Source organism: Hypoxylon fragiforme (genome assembly GCF_022984875.1).
Source record: "Hypoxylon fragiforme strain CBS 206.31 chromosome Unknown GGS25scaffold_1, whole genome shotgun sequence".
NCBI classification, from domain to species: domain Eukaryota; kingdom Fungi; phylum Ascomycota; class Sordariomycetes; order Xylariales; family Hypoxylaceae; genus Hypoxylon; species Hypoxylon fragiforme.
The window spans coordinates 4,259,077-4,276,130 of NW_026054756.1; the positions used below are offsets into that span (position 1 = coordinate 4,259,077).

The following is a 17,054-nucleotide window of genomic DNA, read 5'->3' on the forward strand; positions in this document are numbered from 1 at the left end:
CCACATTAGGCAGGTGTCGTAAAGTCAATGCATGACAAGGGAACCAATCGTGTAGCGATCCTAAGGCTTTGCGTGCACCACGCATTCGCTGTACCGGGTTCGCCAACGCCAGCCGTATCATAACGCGGGGAGGGGTCATTGAAGAACTAAGAATAGATGGTGATACACGCGTAGGGGCAGCGAATCAAGAGGGGAAAACCGAATAGCCGCAACCAGGGCGTGATGCAGAAGACGGAGAAGCATGCCGAAACGCCAGAAACGCAGGACGCCGGTTATGCTAAAATATTGGATGTCCCAATTTTACTAGAACAGAATCAGTCATTTAGATCAATGATATAAGTATAGTTGTAGTTCTTACCTGTGGACCCAAGCCACCAGGAGGGGGGCCTTGATGACCATTGCCGCCAAAACCAGGACCACCAAAAGGACCAGGGCCGGGCGGTCCAGGAGGACCGGGAGGGAAATAATGAGGCGGGGGTGGCGCAGGACGGTAGGGGGTTCCAACGCCTGAGTTATTCTGGGAACGACCCCAAGAGAGACGAACGCGCGAGTTGCCAATGGGATAGCCCTGCATCTGATTGATCGCCATTTCAGCCGCATGACGATGAACAAACTGCACAAAGCCGCAACCTTTTCCAGGAGGAATCTTGACGTAGGTGATTTCGCCGAAACCCTGGAAGAAGGATCGAAGCTCGTCTTCGGTGACATAGCCAGATAGACCTCCAACGAAGACCGTTGTGTTGTTGGGGTCAGTGAACTGGTTCATAGTTAAGGGGTTGAAGGTGCCTGGTTGCTGCTGCTGCTGCTGCTGTTGGTAGCCATAGTTGGGCGGCTGTTGCTGCTGCATCCATTGCGGACCCATACCCCCATGATGGGCTGCAACCTGTGGTGGCTGCATCATCTGGTGGCCATACTGATTGAATTGGGCATTCTGGTGGTTGCTGCTAACCAGTTTAGCAACCCCGTATAGATGGTCTGCATGAGAGAAAACTGGACTTACCGATTCTTAGGCGTAGCGGGTGAAACTCGCATGGGTCTGTTACCACAATACACGCCCTGCATCTCTACCAAGGCACGTTGCTGATCCTGCTCATCGGAAAATCGAACGAAACCATAACCGCGCGATTGTCCAGTTTGCTGGTCCGTCATGATCTTAGCTGACTTGCAGCTAGGGAAGCGCGCCTGAAACAGGGCGACCAATACAAACTCATTGACTTCGTGACCAAGGTCTCCTACGAAGATCGAGTACTCGGGGGTCCTGTCGTCGCGACGGTCAATAAGACCGCCACCAGAAGCCCAGTTGAGGCGAAACATGCGATCGGTGTTCGGAATAGGTGTGCCATGCAACTGAAGAGCTTTCTGGGCAGCATCAGGGCTGGTAAACTCGACGAAACAGTATCCGGCACTTCTAGGCTTGTATCAGTAACGACGAAGTATGTCTCTTAGGGTGTAAGTTAAAAGGCGTGGAGGTTTCATACCCAGAGTGACGATCGCGAATTATCTTGACCTGAACGTTCTCGTTCAAGGATGACTGGAAGAGGGTACGAATAAATCCTTCATCCATCCAGCCTGCAAGCTCACCCATCCTAGTTTCCTTGAGTTAGTTGTTTCCAGGCTGAGAGGAAGAAATCAGGCTTAGCGTACCAGAGGGTTTGGCGAGCAGAATCTGAAGTGAAGTTCTGTCCCATGTCGCCATTGCCTTGGCCATTAGTCGGAGCCATGGGAAGGCCGGACTGGGGGACGGCACCGCCCGCTCCTTGGGAACCAGCATCTCCTTGGGAGCCGGAACCATTGGATGGGGGCTTTCCGTTGTAAGGGTTAAATCCGTCCATGACGAAGTCTATCAATTGCGTCAGATTAGAAAGGTGTTACAACATGGGTTGAGGAAGTTGGAGATGAGATATGAGTAACAGAATAGTAGAATAGTAGAATAGTGAATAGTAGAACAACGAAGCATAAGTGTACAATTGAAAATAATACTCTATTGAAAGAAAAGGGAAGGTGCGAAATAGAGATGATGAGTGCACTTACCAATTCAGGTGTCTGTCAGTCAGTTGTGGTTGAGATCTCGAAGTTGATAGGCTGGTTGAAGGTTAGACTGATGATAATGAGGCAAGACCGTAATTCATAAAATAGAACATGCAGCACAATGAAAATAAATTTATATGGGGTGGCAAGATTTGTGAAGTATGCAAAGGACTCGTAGAAAGTAATATCGAAGGTGAAAAGATGGGATATGAAATTGATACTTGTGGAGAAGAAAAGTTTGTGTGCCTTGAATTGGTATGTGGGGCCAGAAGAATTGAACGTACTATGTATGTACTGTGTGTGTGTGGTGTGTGGCTAATGCTAATGAATGCTAATAATGGAAAGTGGAAAGTATGGATTTAGAGAACAGAGAATGACTCACTAGTAAACTTGATTGCGAATACTGGAAACTGCGAGCAACCCAGTGTGAAATTCCCTAATATTCAAGTTAGAAGAAAACCTTGGCCATAATAGCTCCATCTGAGTTTGAGGCGCAGTGGGTGTAGGGTTGTGGGATGATGAATAGATAGCTGATGGATGCTTAACCATAAATAAAATCTGTATGAGGACATACCAGCTTGCTCTAGATTATACTGAGTATTGATGTCAAAGGTAAGTTGATATGGGAGACGGTAGAGAAGAACTGGGTGAGAGGTATGGGAAGTATGTAGTTGTAGTAAACGGAGTAGGTGTTTGTGGTCTGGTAGTAAAAAGAAATCATAGGCTAGACCACTCTGGTCGGTTTATCAGTTATCGTTGATATCGACACATGGATAAAAATGCATCATCACAGTGTATACTGTTAACGACACAAACTTGCTCAAGATTAAGGCACCTGCCAAAAAGCTGGTCTTGCCCATCAAGAATCAATTGTAAGGGAAGGAACGTCACAGTGTGGGCAGCAGAATGGATTTGGGGGGGGGGGGGGGGGGGGAAGGTACGGAGAATAGGGACATGTGGCAGGTAGCTCCAAGTGAAGACAGCACTAGCTGAAGAATTATGGTATGTGAGGTAAATTCATCTCACCGAAATGAGAAGTTGCTGCTGATCATTGAGAGGGTGCTAGAGGTGTCCAATCGCTCGCCAGAATAATATAAGTTGTAACTCACCGATTGAAAACACCAGACTTGTATCTAGATCGCCCAAGTCAGAGACCAGGAACCGAACGCCAACGCCGGAGATGGAAGTTAAGTACCTAAAACTCCTGCCGACAGTGGTATTAAATTGCTTGATCAATCAGCAAGATGGATTCAAGCTCGTTGTGTCTTGTGACAGGGTCTAATGATGTACGGTCAAGATACTTGAAAAACCTATACTTTATTAGTTTCATCAGACAGAAAATTGAATGTTGCCCAGTAGCAAGTCAGCATCCTCAGCATCCAAACTCCAAATTGGCATGATATCCCTTCGTATGGCAACCGACATGCCCATGTATGTGCCAAATTATGGAAAATAACGGAACAGTATTGATGAGCAGCATTCAAATAAGAGAAGTGGCTCTAAACAGTGCAAGCCATCGTCAGGATTCCCTGTAAAACAGTAAGATTGCAGAACAACATAAATGGTGGATAGGAAGGGAGGATAATGTGAAGGGATTACAATAAATCTTTCAGCTGCGGTTGAATGGGCAAGTGATAGAAGTCAAGGTAGCTATAAGTGTAGGGAAACAACTGCCGTCATTATAACTTAATATTGTATGAGCAACACTTACTGGGACTATTTCGTTCAATATCGGCTGCATCAGCTCTAAGAGCTTATGAAGACAGGCAAGTAATTTGTACCCTTTCAAAGACCCGTGGGCCTGCCTTTCCGCGGCTTCTTGGGCAAAATCATATATGCGTTCGATGAGATATATAATGATAATTGCCCTTGCAGAATGTGTTGTAATAAGAGCTCGTTGGAGTTCATGATGGTAATCAGTGTGAACGATAGTCATCGAACGATGGCCATCGAAGCGCTACGCATGGGGGTTTTGTTCCTGAATTCTATAGTCGCCATACTCTGCAGTACGGCCCCTCAAATGGATATATAGAACTTTCAAGTACGCATCCTAGAGTTGGAAGTTGAACCTGAGAAAAGACCAATGTGTGCAGATATGGCCAGAGATTCGGGCTCTGACACCACAGGAAACCCATTGACAAAGGCTTCTGCCATCCATGACGAGAGCATCTCTTATAGTAACTCATTATGATGAAATAAGTAACCATTTCGACCACTCGTGTTCATCTCCATTTGCTGTAAAATGGTAAAAATGCAATATTGTATATTGGTAGAGCGAATACGAAGACATGGATATACGACGAGGTGGCTGGTGATAGATGAGTAGTTCCTTGATAGAGATGGATACAACTTCAGGCCCAGAAGTAAGAGTACTAAGATGTGTTTGCGTAGCCGTGAAGCGCGTGGGAGTAGGTTGGCATTCGATGGTAGATGCTCCAGTTGCGTCAGGCCAATATTCTCGAGCATGCGTAATCGTGTGTAAGTCTTGTCACAAGACAATGATAACCCCTATGTCCTGTATAGTGTTTGCTGCACAGAGACGTGGATACATGACAGGAGAGATTTGGTTGTCGTTGAAGTTGACCCGGCAAGAAAGATGTGGGGCTGATCGCCGAAGATTTTCTAGAGCTTGGTCGATCGAGGTTTTGCGCGCAACTAATTAAAATATTGTGCAATGCGGGGCATCAGGCACTTAAGAGTCGTGCCATAATTTTCTGTTCTGTTCACCAAACTCCCAAACAGACACTGCTATGTTCCTAGTGTCATGATAACCTAATTTGGTGTTTCTGTGGTTTGTCTGACGGGAGACTCAAAGCTAGGCAATGGAGTTTTGGTTCGGGATGTGAGATCCGAAGGACAATCTGGTCACGACAGTAAAAGTGTGCAGTCGGTCCCATTCACCCATTCTCACAGGCTAGGTAGTCTCCATAGCAGGACGGTCCTATGGTGGCAAGCCTAGCATTCTTGATGGCACATGGGTATCCAGAAGGTCAAGGGGAGTTTAAATGCTGAGGAACACCGACGTGCAGACAAATATTCATTGTGAAAGGAAATGCGACTTACTTTTAGACACCGAACGACACTTTTTGGATTCCGAGCAAAGCAGCAGAAATATAGCGCCTTCACACGAAACTCCAGTAAGATCCGAGGGTACCAAGGGGAAAGTCTTTTTCTCGTTAGAATGACAAGATCAATCCTTTTAGACTCCTAGAGCTCTAATTGCGCCGCAATGAAAATCGGGGGAATCGAGATAATTGGGAAATAAAACCCGCAGTGGACCGTCGCGACGATGCGATGGCCGAAGACGTATGGGAATACTGAGCAGGCCGCGCACACACAGAAAACGCTCTTTTTTTTGCAAAACGTACGCAACCAACAAATTCGCGTAGCGGGCGAAAAGAAGGATTGGGGCTCAGACCGATAATTAGGGTTGAGGAGAAGGGAGGAAGAGAAGGAAAAATGAATGTGAGGGTGGAGAGTAAGAGTAGAGCGAGAGAAGGAGAATTAAAACAGCAAGCAAGAAACACAAAAGCAGAACAACGATAGTGCTGGTTTGGGTTTGCGTGTAGTGTGGATGTGTGTGAGTGGGAAAAAAGGTGGAATTGGAACTGGGCTGGGGCCCTCTGGGGTGGAGGAGAATTCAGTCTCCAACGGGGTGCCATGGGCCCAAGGGCCGCCAGAGCGCCCCCCATCAGTTGCCAAGGTGGATCTGCCAGACCAAAGCCGCACCTACTACTCCAAACTTTAAAAAGGAAAGAAGAACAGGCCTGGCCGAGTTAAGAAAAGAAAAAAAGCTCACCATGCTTGTCAAGCTCCTCTCCCTGCTCTGTATACATATTTTAGTCCCATGAAAAAAATATGAACTACTGCATGTAATAGATTTGACTAAATAAAGACGGCGTATTTTGGTAATTGGGTACATACATATGTAGGGTTGCCTCTTGAAAAGATTCATGGTTTATAATCTACGCATGCATGCATGTTCAGTGTATACTAGGTACCTACCTACCTACTTGAATGTACAATACATATAAGTATGCACTACATACTAGACACTATAACATTGAATAGAACAGAACATTCAGCGTTGAGCCATCGATTGAAATACCAATACATACGTACATGTATGTAGATGTCTTCTTCAATCTTACATGTACATATGTATTTACCTGACTCTCAAGAGATACATGTACTGTGTAGGTATTTAATGTAAGTAAGTACATAAGCCACTAAAATAGTAGTACGTAGCTCCATCAATTCTCGCAACATGACATACAACATGCAGCTCGGCTTTCTAATTCATATAAGAGTTATCATGATATGCAAGTAACGTAACAGAATTATTGCCAGGAAATTTTGATAAATTCACCTGGATCAAAGATGAGAGACAATGAATGTCTTGCTAACAAAGGCATGGGGGAGAAGAAAGTCACAAAGGCATTTTATATGCATGCTATCAATTGATGTAAAAAGAAGTTACCTTCAGATTGTGTTCAACCCTGCCTTCAAGTTGTATATAAGGGGAGCCAGCTACACTGCATACAATGGTACATGCTGGTAGTAGCTGGTATATGCATGTACCTAGTGCAGTACCAATTCCTACATGTATGTAGGTGCATATGTATGTACATATAGAGCATACTATGTATAGGCACGCTAGTAGATAGGTCCATGTAGAACATGGATGCTTAATCAATTGATGTTCATTGACGAGGAATGCACGTACATATTAAGCTAACCTTACATAGATGTAGGTGAAGTCAGTGCCCCACCTTACCAAGGTAAAATCAGTCCTACGTAATAATACCAAATCAATTACTATGCCGTATGATACCACGGAGTACGTAGTACTTTGCACCTGTGTGCAGCACGATTAGTGCAGATTAGTGCAGATACCGCTCCAGTATGTATGACTCCTGTATCTCACCATATCCAAGACAGCTACTCCGACAGCTACCTATGTATGTACTCCTACAATGTATGTAGGTTAGGTTAGTGATGTCTACATATAATAGGTATGTATATATATGTGGATGTTGCCTCAACTCAAATCGCATTAGATGCTCACCATAATACCTATCATAATACATACTTCTTCAGCACACTAAACACGCAGCCATACATACGTACTAAGTAGTTGCCGAAGGTCGTATCCGTTCCGGGGAAAGGGGGGGGGAGGGGACGAATATTTTCAATAGACGGAAGCCTAGGACAAGGTTAGACATCGCAAAATCGCAATAAACTTGGAACTTGATCTTGAAATTGTAGGCTTTCTGTGTACTCGTCCACAGAAACCATTTGCGAATTTTCATGTTGAATAAAATATGCAGCAAACGACCGATATTTATTACATGTAGACTATAGATAGTCATTACATTAGCAGATGTATAAGTCTCTTTTGAAGTTTTGATGCTGTCCTTCGTACTGAACAATAGGGTACCTAACATTGCAAGGGGTATGCAAACGTCGTAGGACAAAGATAATTCTAGCTTCAAATACATAAATACACATGTCTTCCTTTAAGCAAAGCTCTCATAATATTATCATGCAGATTGGTTGCACTCCATCCATTTTGTTTTTCGGAGAGGGGCTTTAGCCTTCTGGTACCTAGAATGTAGGTTAGAAACTTCTATTAAATGGCTACTCCAAAGAAAGCATGCTATGACCAGCCTCAGCGCTGTTTGTTAAGATCCGATGATTTGCCACTCTGCAGGTCTTGCTTTGAAACACGTTTTTTACGTTGAAATACACTCTAATTTCTCTTAGGTATCGTAACTTGTGGAGTGTCTTAATCCGGGAATAGTTTGTTTGTCGGTTTGTACCCGACAATATATTTCATGAGCTGTAATAAGGCTATCTACTGATTGGATGTTTTCTAGTAATGAATACATATATATCTATGTATATATTTATACCTATACAATACATGTAGCGAGACATCAGGGCATCTAGAAAAGAAAGGGAAGCAAAAACCTCTACCGGCATCGAGCTGGCTGAAGTCGGGCTAGCCTTTGTCTGGCATGCACCATAGTAGGTGGTAATGATCGGGCATTACCGCAAACGAGTTGAGATTGGTTGTGTGACGGCGCAATAGCACGTGTGTACGAGGGGGAGGACTATAAAATCTGGGACTTAGATCTCGAATCACGAAATAGCTCTCACCCCGGGAAATGCGACGATCTGCAAGACCCCTGTCTGGTTGGCAGCCTAGCAAGCCTACCTAACCTAGGTACATAAAGATGCAGATTGCGGATTGCCAGATGGTGAGCATCGATGTACTTACTCATAGTACCTCCGGGAGAACACGACTTGAAATAGAGTTATTTCTAGAATAAGAGTACATATATTTTATGTAAATATATTTACATGCAGCAATGAATTTACGTATGAAGAAATTTCTATGTTGAACATGTCCATATTTTTTTATGGCTGGCGCAGAACATCAAGCGGCCGGACGAGTCTTAGCGTAGCAGGATCCGCAAGTAGTTACTTTGCAATAACTACATCCTGCCTAACTATGTAACCTACATACTATGGTAATATCTCGGGCCATGAACCTACATATCTGTCCGTGCCATTTTATTTCAGACCAGCAAACTTTTTGTCTATCCCCATTAATTACTTGGCTTCCAAGCAATTACGCGCATGCGACTAACCATTAGACTAGGCCCGCCATCTGGGTCCAATGCCCTCTCTTGATCCGTCAAGATGATATCTGTCCTAGCCAGCCTATGTATCAGTACGCGTACATATTGCAGGATACATGCAATGTATATCTGCAAGGCACGAGATCTGGCTTTTCTTAATCCATATTCTACTATGTACCAGACATATCTACAGCCCAAATTTTCTACCTTCATCGTTACATATGTGCATATAGTTACCTTTACCCCCTTTTTAATACCGGTCCGAAAACGACGTGCTTGTTGTTGGGAAAATCTCGCAGGGCTAATACTAGTAGGTACTGCATAATAATACATATACATATGTAGGCAACTCACAGTCTTACACGTATACGTATATACATACTGACCTACATACATGTCCCTATCTACTATGTAGTACAGACTCGTTTGCAAAACCTTGAAATACATCAATTGAACTTTTCAGGTGCCAATACATAGGCCCAAGGGCCAATACACTATTCAAGGAGTATGCCACCATGCTTTCCACGCCATCTGATTGGCTCCGAAAAATGTGGTTGCGCTAAGATCAATCAGGCGGGGCCCGGCTCCGTTTGTGTTTGACGGCACTTCCGGCCTTCCGAACTTTTTTTCTTTTTTTTTTCTTTTTACCTGCTCCCTCCTGGCACCTGCTAATACATATGTACCTTTTCTACACTCCTTCATCGCCAAGAAATGAAGTCATTGAGTCGTGCCAATGACTAGCTCCATAGGCCTAAGCTCGTTCAACAAATGTACATAGTACCTACCTACTACTACTAGGTACCTAGTAGTACTAGGTACCCAGTAGGCTAGCAGACGTTACATAGTTCCATAACGCCATAACAGGCCCACACTTGGGATAACTAACCATGGAATTATTATATCTTGTAAGAACACGTTCAGTTATCTTCCCAATTATCGTCGGCACATGTACGTAACAATTCCAACCCTGTCAAGTGTCAACTACATATATGTACATACAGTACCTAGCCCTGGAGGTTACATGTAGTCCTCCATTGCAGTTGTGACATGTTAGGCACGCATATGCATTTCATGTTAACTAATATCGGGTCCAAGTTTTCCCAATAGGATCGGTTAAGAGTACACATCCTACTACATATGACATGTGTACATAGATGCTAGTGGTGCATAGTACCTACATGTGACATGTGTAGTAGGTACATGTAGGTGCCATTCAAGTTGAAGGTATGTAGGTACCTGTACATATGTATTCTAAGTTTTGTCAGCGACTCAGCGTGCCACCGTCACCCTGGGCGTACATATGTAACTATTCAAAGGGGCGGCGCTTGAAATGAGGTTCAAGCCGTTCAGGTTGGTTAGCTGCAGATGGATCCAAGGACTGCTGTAGGTGCGATAATACTATATTCAGGCGGCCCTACTACGACATCTGGGGTTTTACTCGTAATATTGAGGCCACATACATACACATGACCTTACATGTAGGTCTATTAAGGTTTGCGCCTATGAGGTCGGATACGGTCCTTGGATTCTTGCGGATAGCAGCAGTCATTTTCAACATGAAGCATTTTTCCATGCTCCTCTCTAATTTTGCAATGCCTTATGACGTTATATTATTCGTATAATATCGAATTTTGCCCAGGGTCAATGTCTTGAGAGAATTAGTGAGATACTATCACCATTGTCGTGATGGCGGCTCAAAAAAATGCGAACAGGAGTGGTGGGCTACGCCGAAGGGCCGACATTAGCCAAGGGACGTTAAGGACATGGATAGTTGATGAGAATCAAGTTGGCCCGCGATCCAACTTACTTAATACTAGATAGCCGAATGCACACCTACATTTTATACTACACATGCATACTATATGGGCTATATATAGGTAGGCATGTATGATATGTTCCTCTCAGAGATCAGATCAACATTTGAACATCTAGAATCTGGAAGTCTTCAAGCTACTATGTACATCAATTATGTATATGTACATACTAAGTTACTAACTAGTGTCACTGGTAACTACATACATAGTACATACTCGAGTGCTTATGTAATCAAATTTGTCGGCGAAGCCAGCCACACATGGCTGTGCTAAGACAGCATCAATGATTAATCCGTGGCCCGTGGCCCGTGATCCGTGATTACATAACTACCTAGGTACATAGTATCTTGAACTGCCACATTCAATTGATGATCTTCTCGCTTCTACTCCGTACATCCATATTCGTTGCCATTGTGTGCCTAACTTAGTACTTAGTACCTATTGGTCTGTTGACTTGCGCATCTTGCTGGCTACCTAATAACAGTCGCCCGAGTAAGGGCCAGATAAAAAGGTTGCAAAATCGCCAACCACAGCACATCTCGAATGTACTACCTAAGTAAATCGATTGAATATAATCATAAATCACCAAAAAACCAGGCTAGCGGCATGATTCGAGATTCGCTGTGTGACTTTCTACCTGATAACCCGTCGTTTAGATTTCCAGGTCACGCACAGCATTGATTTCACTTGCAGCATAACAGCATATAGCATACAGCCTTCAGCATTTTCATACTAAACACTCTTCTACACATCTCCCCCCACTCCCCACCCCCGTCTCTGGCGGGTTAGCAGATGATGTCTTCATCCAGCGAGGGAGCAGAGCTTAAGCTCGTGTCCTCAATACGCTATAAATTTGCCAGTGTATCCGGCGACGAGAAGAAGCTTAGCGACGTTCTGCACACCCACCTTGTGCCCCTTCTTGATAAAGCCGGTAGCCAAAACAAAGCTGTCCGGGATGCTGTATGAAACCAATCCTCGCGCACCATCATATAAACAACGCTAAATTATCAGGACAGGCTTTTCAAGCGTTCATCAGTGTCAACAACTTTGTCAAGCCCGTGGGGTATGTACCATTCTTGACACCCGATACGATGTAGAAACCTACGCTGACCTGGACACAAGCGTGGTTCTGCCTGTCGCCGCTCTTATAGGCCAGTATAAGAGGAACAGTTCGCCTATGGTAAAACAGCTGGACCTTAACCTCATCAAGCAGGGAATCCTTAGACTGAGCCAGCCGGAACGCCGAAGCCTGCTTCCCGTAGTCCTTCGAGGAATCTCGAAGGAGACTAGCTCGAGCGGCGCGGCTGGTTTCTTCAACATCTTCCTTCGCCTACTACTAGATATTCAAATACCTTCACGGGGTAGCAATGAAGATCTTGCGTTTCGAGAAAACTCTGGTCTCTCTGACCCAGCGGATGCCAAATACTTGTCTCAGTGGCTGGGAAAACTCTTCCTTTTCAGACAAGACCTAGCCTTGGCAACTGAAGAGGAGCTCGATGCGAAGCTCCTAGCTTTACCATCCGGCCTTTCTCGTGAGGATGTCGCATTTCTAAGAAATAACAATCCCCTTACCTGGAACCCACGTAGTCCAAACAGCCTCAGCTTACCGGAATGTAAAACCAAGGTCGTCAATTTCTTAGCCAGTGGGGCCTTCACAGATAGCGAGCGTCATATACCTGCCATATGTGCCTCTGGATCTTCAGACTCACGAATCACCTTGATAGCTGAAGACGTTATAAAACGCTCGAATATTGAGCTCGAAAACAAGGAGGTGGTTCAATCGCTATATAATGCACATAAGAGGTTCCCCGCCGCTCATCGGATACAGATCCTCAAGCTACTTTCTAAGTCCGTTGTCGCTTGCAGCTTCAAAAGCGAGATTGTAGAAGCTGTGAAAGAGGACTTCGACCTTGCTTCTGGGGAAAATGCTTCCGTCCTTGGCCTCGAGGGCCTGCGATTAAACAAGGCGCTATTGGCATTTTTGGGCTGGATTGCTCGGAATGGTTCTACAATCGACGACACTGGCCATGACATAGGCCCTATCCTCGTTCTTATTTTGAAGGATTACATCCTAAGCCAAGGGTGGCCAGAGCCAGCACCTCGAGGGAACCAATCACAAACTCAAGATGAACAGAGATTGCGAGCCAATGCGTACGAAACGATTGGTATTCTAGCTAGGGGGTCTCGTTTTGAGCATAAAGCGAAGGACTCACTCCTCAAGTGGCTATTCGACTCTCTAGTCTCCGATCCAAGCCCAGAAATTGTCGTCTATATCGAGAGCGCTTTGTCAAGTATGATGGGCCTCTTCAAGCCGACCACCTTGGCAGAAAACAGGGACCTGGAAATACTTCTCCTAGAGTATATGACCTTGCCCGAGGTGCAAGGCAGGAGGACGGCACGGCATGTGGCAGCACGTTTTGCAAACAATTCTCTCCCTTACAGTAACATACAGGCTCGATGGATCAACATGCTTGCCTTGGGGGGTGGGACTTCTCAACGACGCGACGTATTAGAAGAAGGACAACGAGGACTCGATCCTTGGTGGGGAAGCAAATTGCATCCTGACACTCGACTAACTCTACCAGACTGGACAAAGTTGGCAAGGAAACTTTTCGATACCGGTTACGAGGAACCTGATGAGGATCAAATGGTTATTGACCATAAGTCCAGATACATATTGTTCCGCAATGGTCATCTTCAAGCTTTCCCAATTGCGATACGTTATGTAAAGCAGATTTTGTTTCTGACTGCATTGAACGAAGATCAATTTGAAGTGGACTGGGAGTCGCAACTGGAAAGAAACCTTCAGAACAGTCTACAGACCCGAAACAGCATTAGAAAATACCTTTCCACCGCTGATAAGGAAGCCCTCTCGGCAATACTCAACGCAGCTTTCGATGGCCTGCGGGATCATCCTGACCTTGGCGCTGAAGAGTACGTTAGCTGCCTCGCGGGAATTCTCCCATTCGCTCCATCAGTTGATATTATATCACCCCTATCCGCGAGGACGTCAGAATTGCTTGCCGTGATAAAATCAAACAATCAGAACGTAAGGCAACTAGCGTCAAAGGTCTTCGGAATACTTGCTCCATGGAACAACCAATCTCCCACCATGATTTCCCAACTACGAAATTTCGTCGAGTCCTGTCAAGAGCCTTCAGCATCTCAGTCTGCGGAGTATCAGGGCTCTCTTCTTTGCCTAGGAAGCTACTTTTCTCGGGCCGCCTATTATGGTAAAGTTAAACCCGATGATGTAACCGACCATGTTCATTTTATCTATGAAAGCTTCACTGCTGCTTTACAAAGGGGGAGTGATGATATCACGTCTGCTGCTTTAGACTCCATGGCTGAAATCTGGACTGCAAATATTCACTTTCCCCAGAATGATGAAGATCTAGTGAGAACCGTCGATTCTCTCGCTAAGCTCGCAATTTCAGGGAACGAAAAAGCGATAAGTACGTTGGGGAGGCTGTCAATACCGTCTCCAGCTAGCTTGTCGGATAGTGAGGCAGATCCCCTGACAAATATCATGAGAAAACTATTTGAATTGTCTGAAATCAGGAGGACGGAAGTTCATTTTGCTACCGGAGAGGCAATTGCATGTGCGATAGCACGTTGGGATTCCGAGGCTCTACAACTCAGCCTAGACGTCGAACCCTCCGGAACTGGTAGATCAGGAATCATTGATGTGCTCACGAAACGGCCTTCCACCATTAGTAAAACAGTCGATAAGCTCATCACCGATTGTAAAACTACGAAGCCATCGTTGTTGAAAGCCTCGGGGATATGGCTCTTCTGTATAATTCAGTACTGCTCTAACCTCCCCGAGATACAATCCCGGTTGCGCGAGTGCCAGGTTGCATTCATGCGACTGTTAACTGCTCGTGATGAGCTCGTACAAGAAACCGCGTCTCGTGGTCTTGCATTAGTTTATGAGAAGGGGGACCAGTCTCTCAAGGGTGACCTTGTGAAGGACCTAGTAGCAAGCTTTACGGGGAACAAAACACAGCTAAAAGTTGATGAAGACACGGAGCTTTTTGATGCAGGTGCCCTACCGACAGGCGAAGGCAAGTCGATCACGTCATACAAAGATATCATCAGTCTTGCCAACGAAGTGGGCGATCAAAGTCTTATATATAAGTTTATGGCTCTCGCTACAAATGCTGCAACATGGACTGCTCGTTCAGCCTTTGGCCGGTTCGGGTTAAGTAATATCTTGTCCGATGCGGAATTGGATCCCAAGATATATCCAAAGTTATATCGGTACCGGTTCGATCCAAACTCCAACGTGCGAAGGTCAATGGATGACATCTGGAAAGCAGTTGTCAAAGACCAAACAGCCATCATCGATACACATTTTGATTCCATCATGAACGACCTCCTGAGAAGTATCCTAGATGGTAAGGAATGGCGTGTGCGGGAGGCGAGCTGTGCAGCAATAGCGGAACTTGTCTACGGAAAGCCATTTCCTAAGTATAAAATGTACTACACAGATATCTGGAAGGTGACACTGAGAGTCCTTGATGATCAGAAAGGTTCTGTTAGGGCTGCCGCGTACAAGCTTTGCATGAGTTTGTCAAAGACACTTATCACGCAACTCCAGGAGAACAACTCTTCAGCTTCTGCCAGAGCAATGATTGCCGAAGTCCTCCCATTCCTACTGTCCGATAAGGGCATTGAAAATTCGGTTCAAGATGTGAAACTAATGTCGATCAGCACAGTCCTAGACGTTGTCAAGAACGGGGGTGATGCGCTGAAGTCCTTCATCTCCACCATCATTACACATTTCCTGGGACTACTCAGCACCGTGGAGCCAGAAGTGGTTAATTACTATTATCAACGAGTTAACGAAGAAGATCGCGAAGGTCTTGACAAATTACGAAGCAGTGCTGTCACGCGATCACCCATGTTCGAGTGTATAATGGACTGTTTGCGATATGTCGATGAGGATATTATGAAAGGACTAGCACCCCAACTAGTGTCGACTATTAAGTCGGCTATCGGAATGCAAACGAAGATTGGATGTGGTGAGGTTCTGAGCACTCTTGCTCTTCGACATAGCGTTTTTTTGCCGCCATACAACGCACTGTTCCTGAAGACTATGGAAACGCAAATTCTCGATCGAAACCACGAAACAAGCAAGGCCTATGCGAGAAGCTCGGCGTATTTGTTGCGGTCGGCAAACCTAGAAGCACGAGATCGGTTCACAACCAGAATCCTAGATTTATATTTTGCAGCCGATGATGATACGAGACGACAGAAAGTTGCCGACGTGGTCTTAGCTATAGCGAAGGTGTCCCCAGACGTGTTTACCGACCTAGAAGCTCGTCTCTTACCTTTCGCGTACTTTGGAAAGCATGACACCGACGAATACGTATCTGAGGAATTTGAAGCAGTTTGGGGTCAACATGCTGGAGGAAGTCATACTGTTAAGCGTTTCATTGATGAAATCACACGATTCGCTATCAAAGGGTTGGCCACCTCAAAATGGGCACTTCAGCATGGTGCTGCATTAACTATTGCGTCTATGGTTACGGCTCTCAGCAGCGCTATCGGAAATGATGGACAGCTTGCTGAGTCAGATTTGCGGAATATATGGCCAGTGCTGGACAAGGCGCTGTCGCTAAAGACGTTCAAGGGCAAAGAAAAGCTAGTGACGGCATACCCTCTCTTCGTTCTCCACGGCAAGAGTCTATGGGCGGCAGACTCAGTCCTCGCGGCACAAATGAAGAAGATAGCGATACGTGAAGCGAAACGAAACAACGACGAATACCGGCCTCATGCTCTTCAAGCACTTGCTGAATTCGCCAAAGCTCGTGATGACCTAGACATGTATGCGGAGGTAGTTAGTTTGGCGTCACAGTACCTTGAGCCTGACGATGAAGCTCATAAGATCACGGAACTAGAGCGGAAGACTACCGACGCGGCACTGAGAGTTGCTTTGACATCGTACAATCGGCACAAATTGCAATCAACCCCCATTGCCGTACTTGGAGATGTGGCTACTACGGCGGAGGGGGCGAAGCAAGCTATCTCTCTCGCGAAGGACACCTGGTTCACTAGCGTAACTGAGATTATGGATGAGGTGGCAGTCTTGGGGGGCTCTACGGATACGGGGGCGGGTGTAATTGCTACTCGGTGGTTCAGATTACTAGTAGCGAACGAGGGCGAAGTAATCCTCGAGAATCAACGGTCCAGTAGAGCTAAAGCGCTTGGTGCGTTTGTAAAGGCATGGAACAAGGGCGTGTTTGGGTCCGTTGGCGAGCAGGGGGTACTGCGCGAGGAGATATCAGAGAAGTTGAAGGTGATGGTGGAGGCGGAGCGGTCGATAGATGTACAGAAGCTCCTGGATCAGGTTGCGAAACAACTCGAAGTTGTCTAAGGATGGATGAGTGGAGGTGATTTGGTGTAGGTAGGTACCTAGATATACCAAGGTATATATTCCTTAGTGCCTATTCATAGATAGATGATAACTTGAAGTTCCATTGGCTCTCTATAAGTAGACTTAAAGTAGTACATACACTATGATACACAGTACCTAGTAGTACTAGGTAATGCATGAGGT

At 45.4% G+C, this 17,054-nt stretch overlaps 2 protein-coding genes across 2 annotated transcripts; one reads left to right on the forward strand and one right to left on the reverse strand.

The window, feature by feature from the left end:
- Positions 1-219: 219 nt before the first annotated feature.
- GGS25DRAFT_63428 (RNA-binding domain-containing protein) lies at positions 220-2,336 on the reverse strand. The gene is made up of 6 exons (XM_049265920.1): positions 2,032-2,336; positions 1,645-1,840; positions 1,479-1,586; positions 1,001-1,405; positions 359-944; positions 220-303 (listed from the first exon to the last, which is right to left on the reverse strand). The coding sequence occupies exons 2-6, from the start codon at positions 1,830-1,832 to the stop codon at positions 301-303; spliced, it is 1,290 nt and encodes a 429-aa protein (XP_049122060.1). The 5' UTR covers positions 1,833-1,840; positions 2,032-2,336; the 3' UTR covers positions 220-300.
- An 8,526-nt stretch (positions 2,337-10,862) lies between these two features.
- GGS25DRAFT_63811 (proteasome component) lies at positions 10,863-17,022 on the forward strand. Its single transcript, XM_049265921.1, has 3 exons — positions 10,863-11,449; positions 11,506-11,552; positions 11,612-17,022. The coding sequence occupies exons 1-3, from the start codon at positions 11,282-11,284 to the stop codon at positions 16,869-16,871; spliced, it is 5,475 nt and encodes a 1,824-aa protein (XP_049122061.1). The 5' UTR covers positions 10,863-11,281; the 3' UTR covers positions 16,872-17,022.
- Positions 17,023-17,054: the final 32 nt, after the last annotated feature.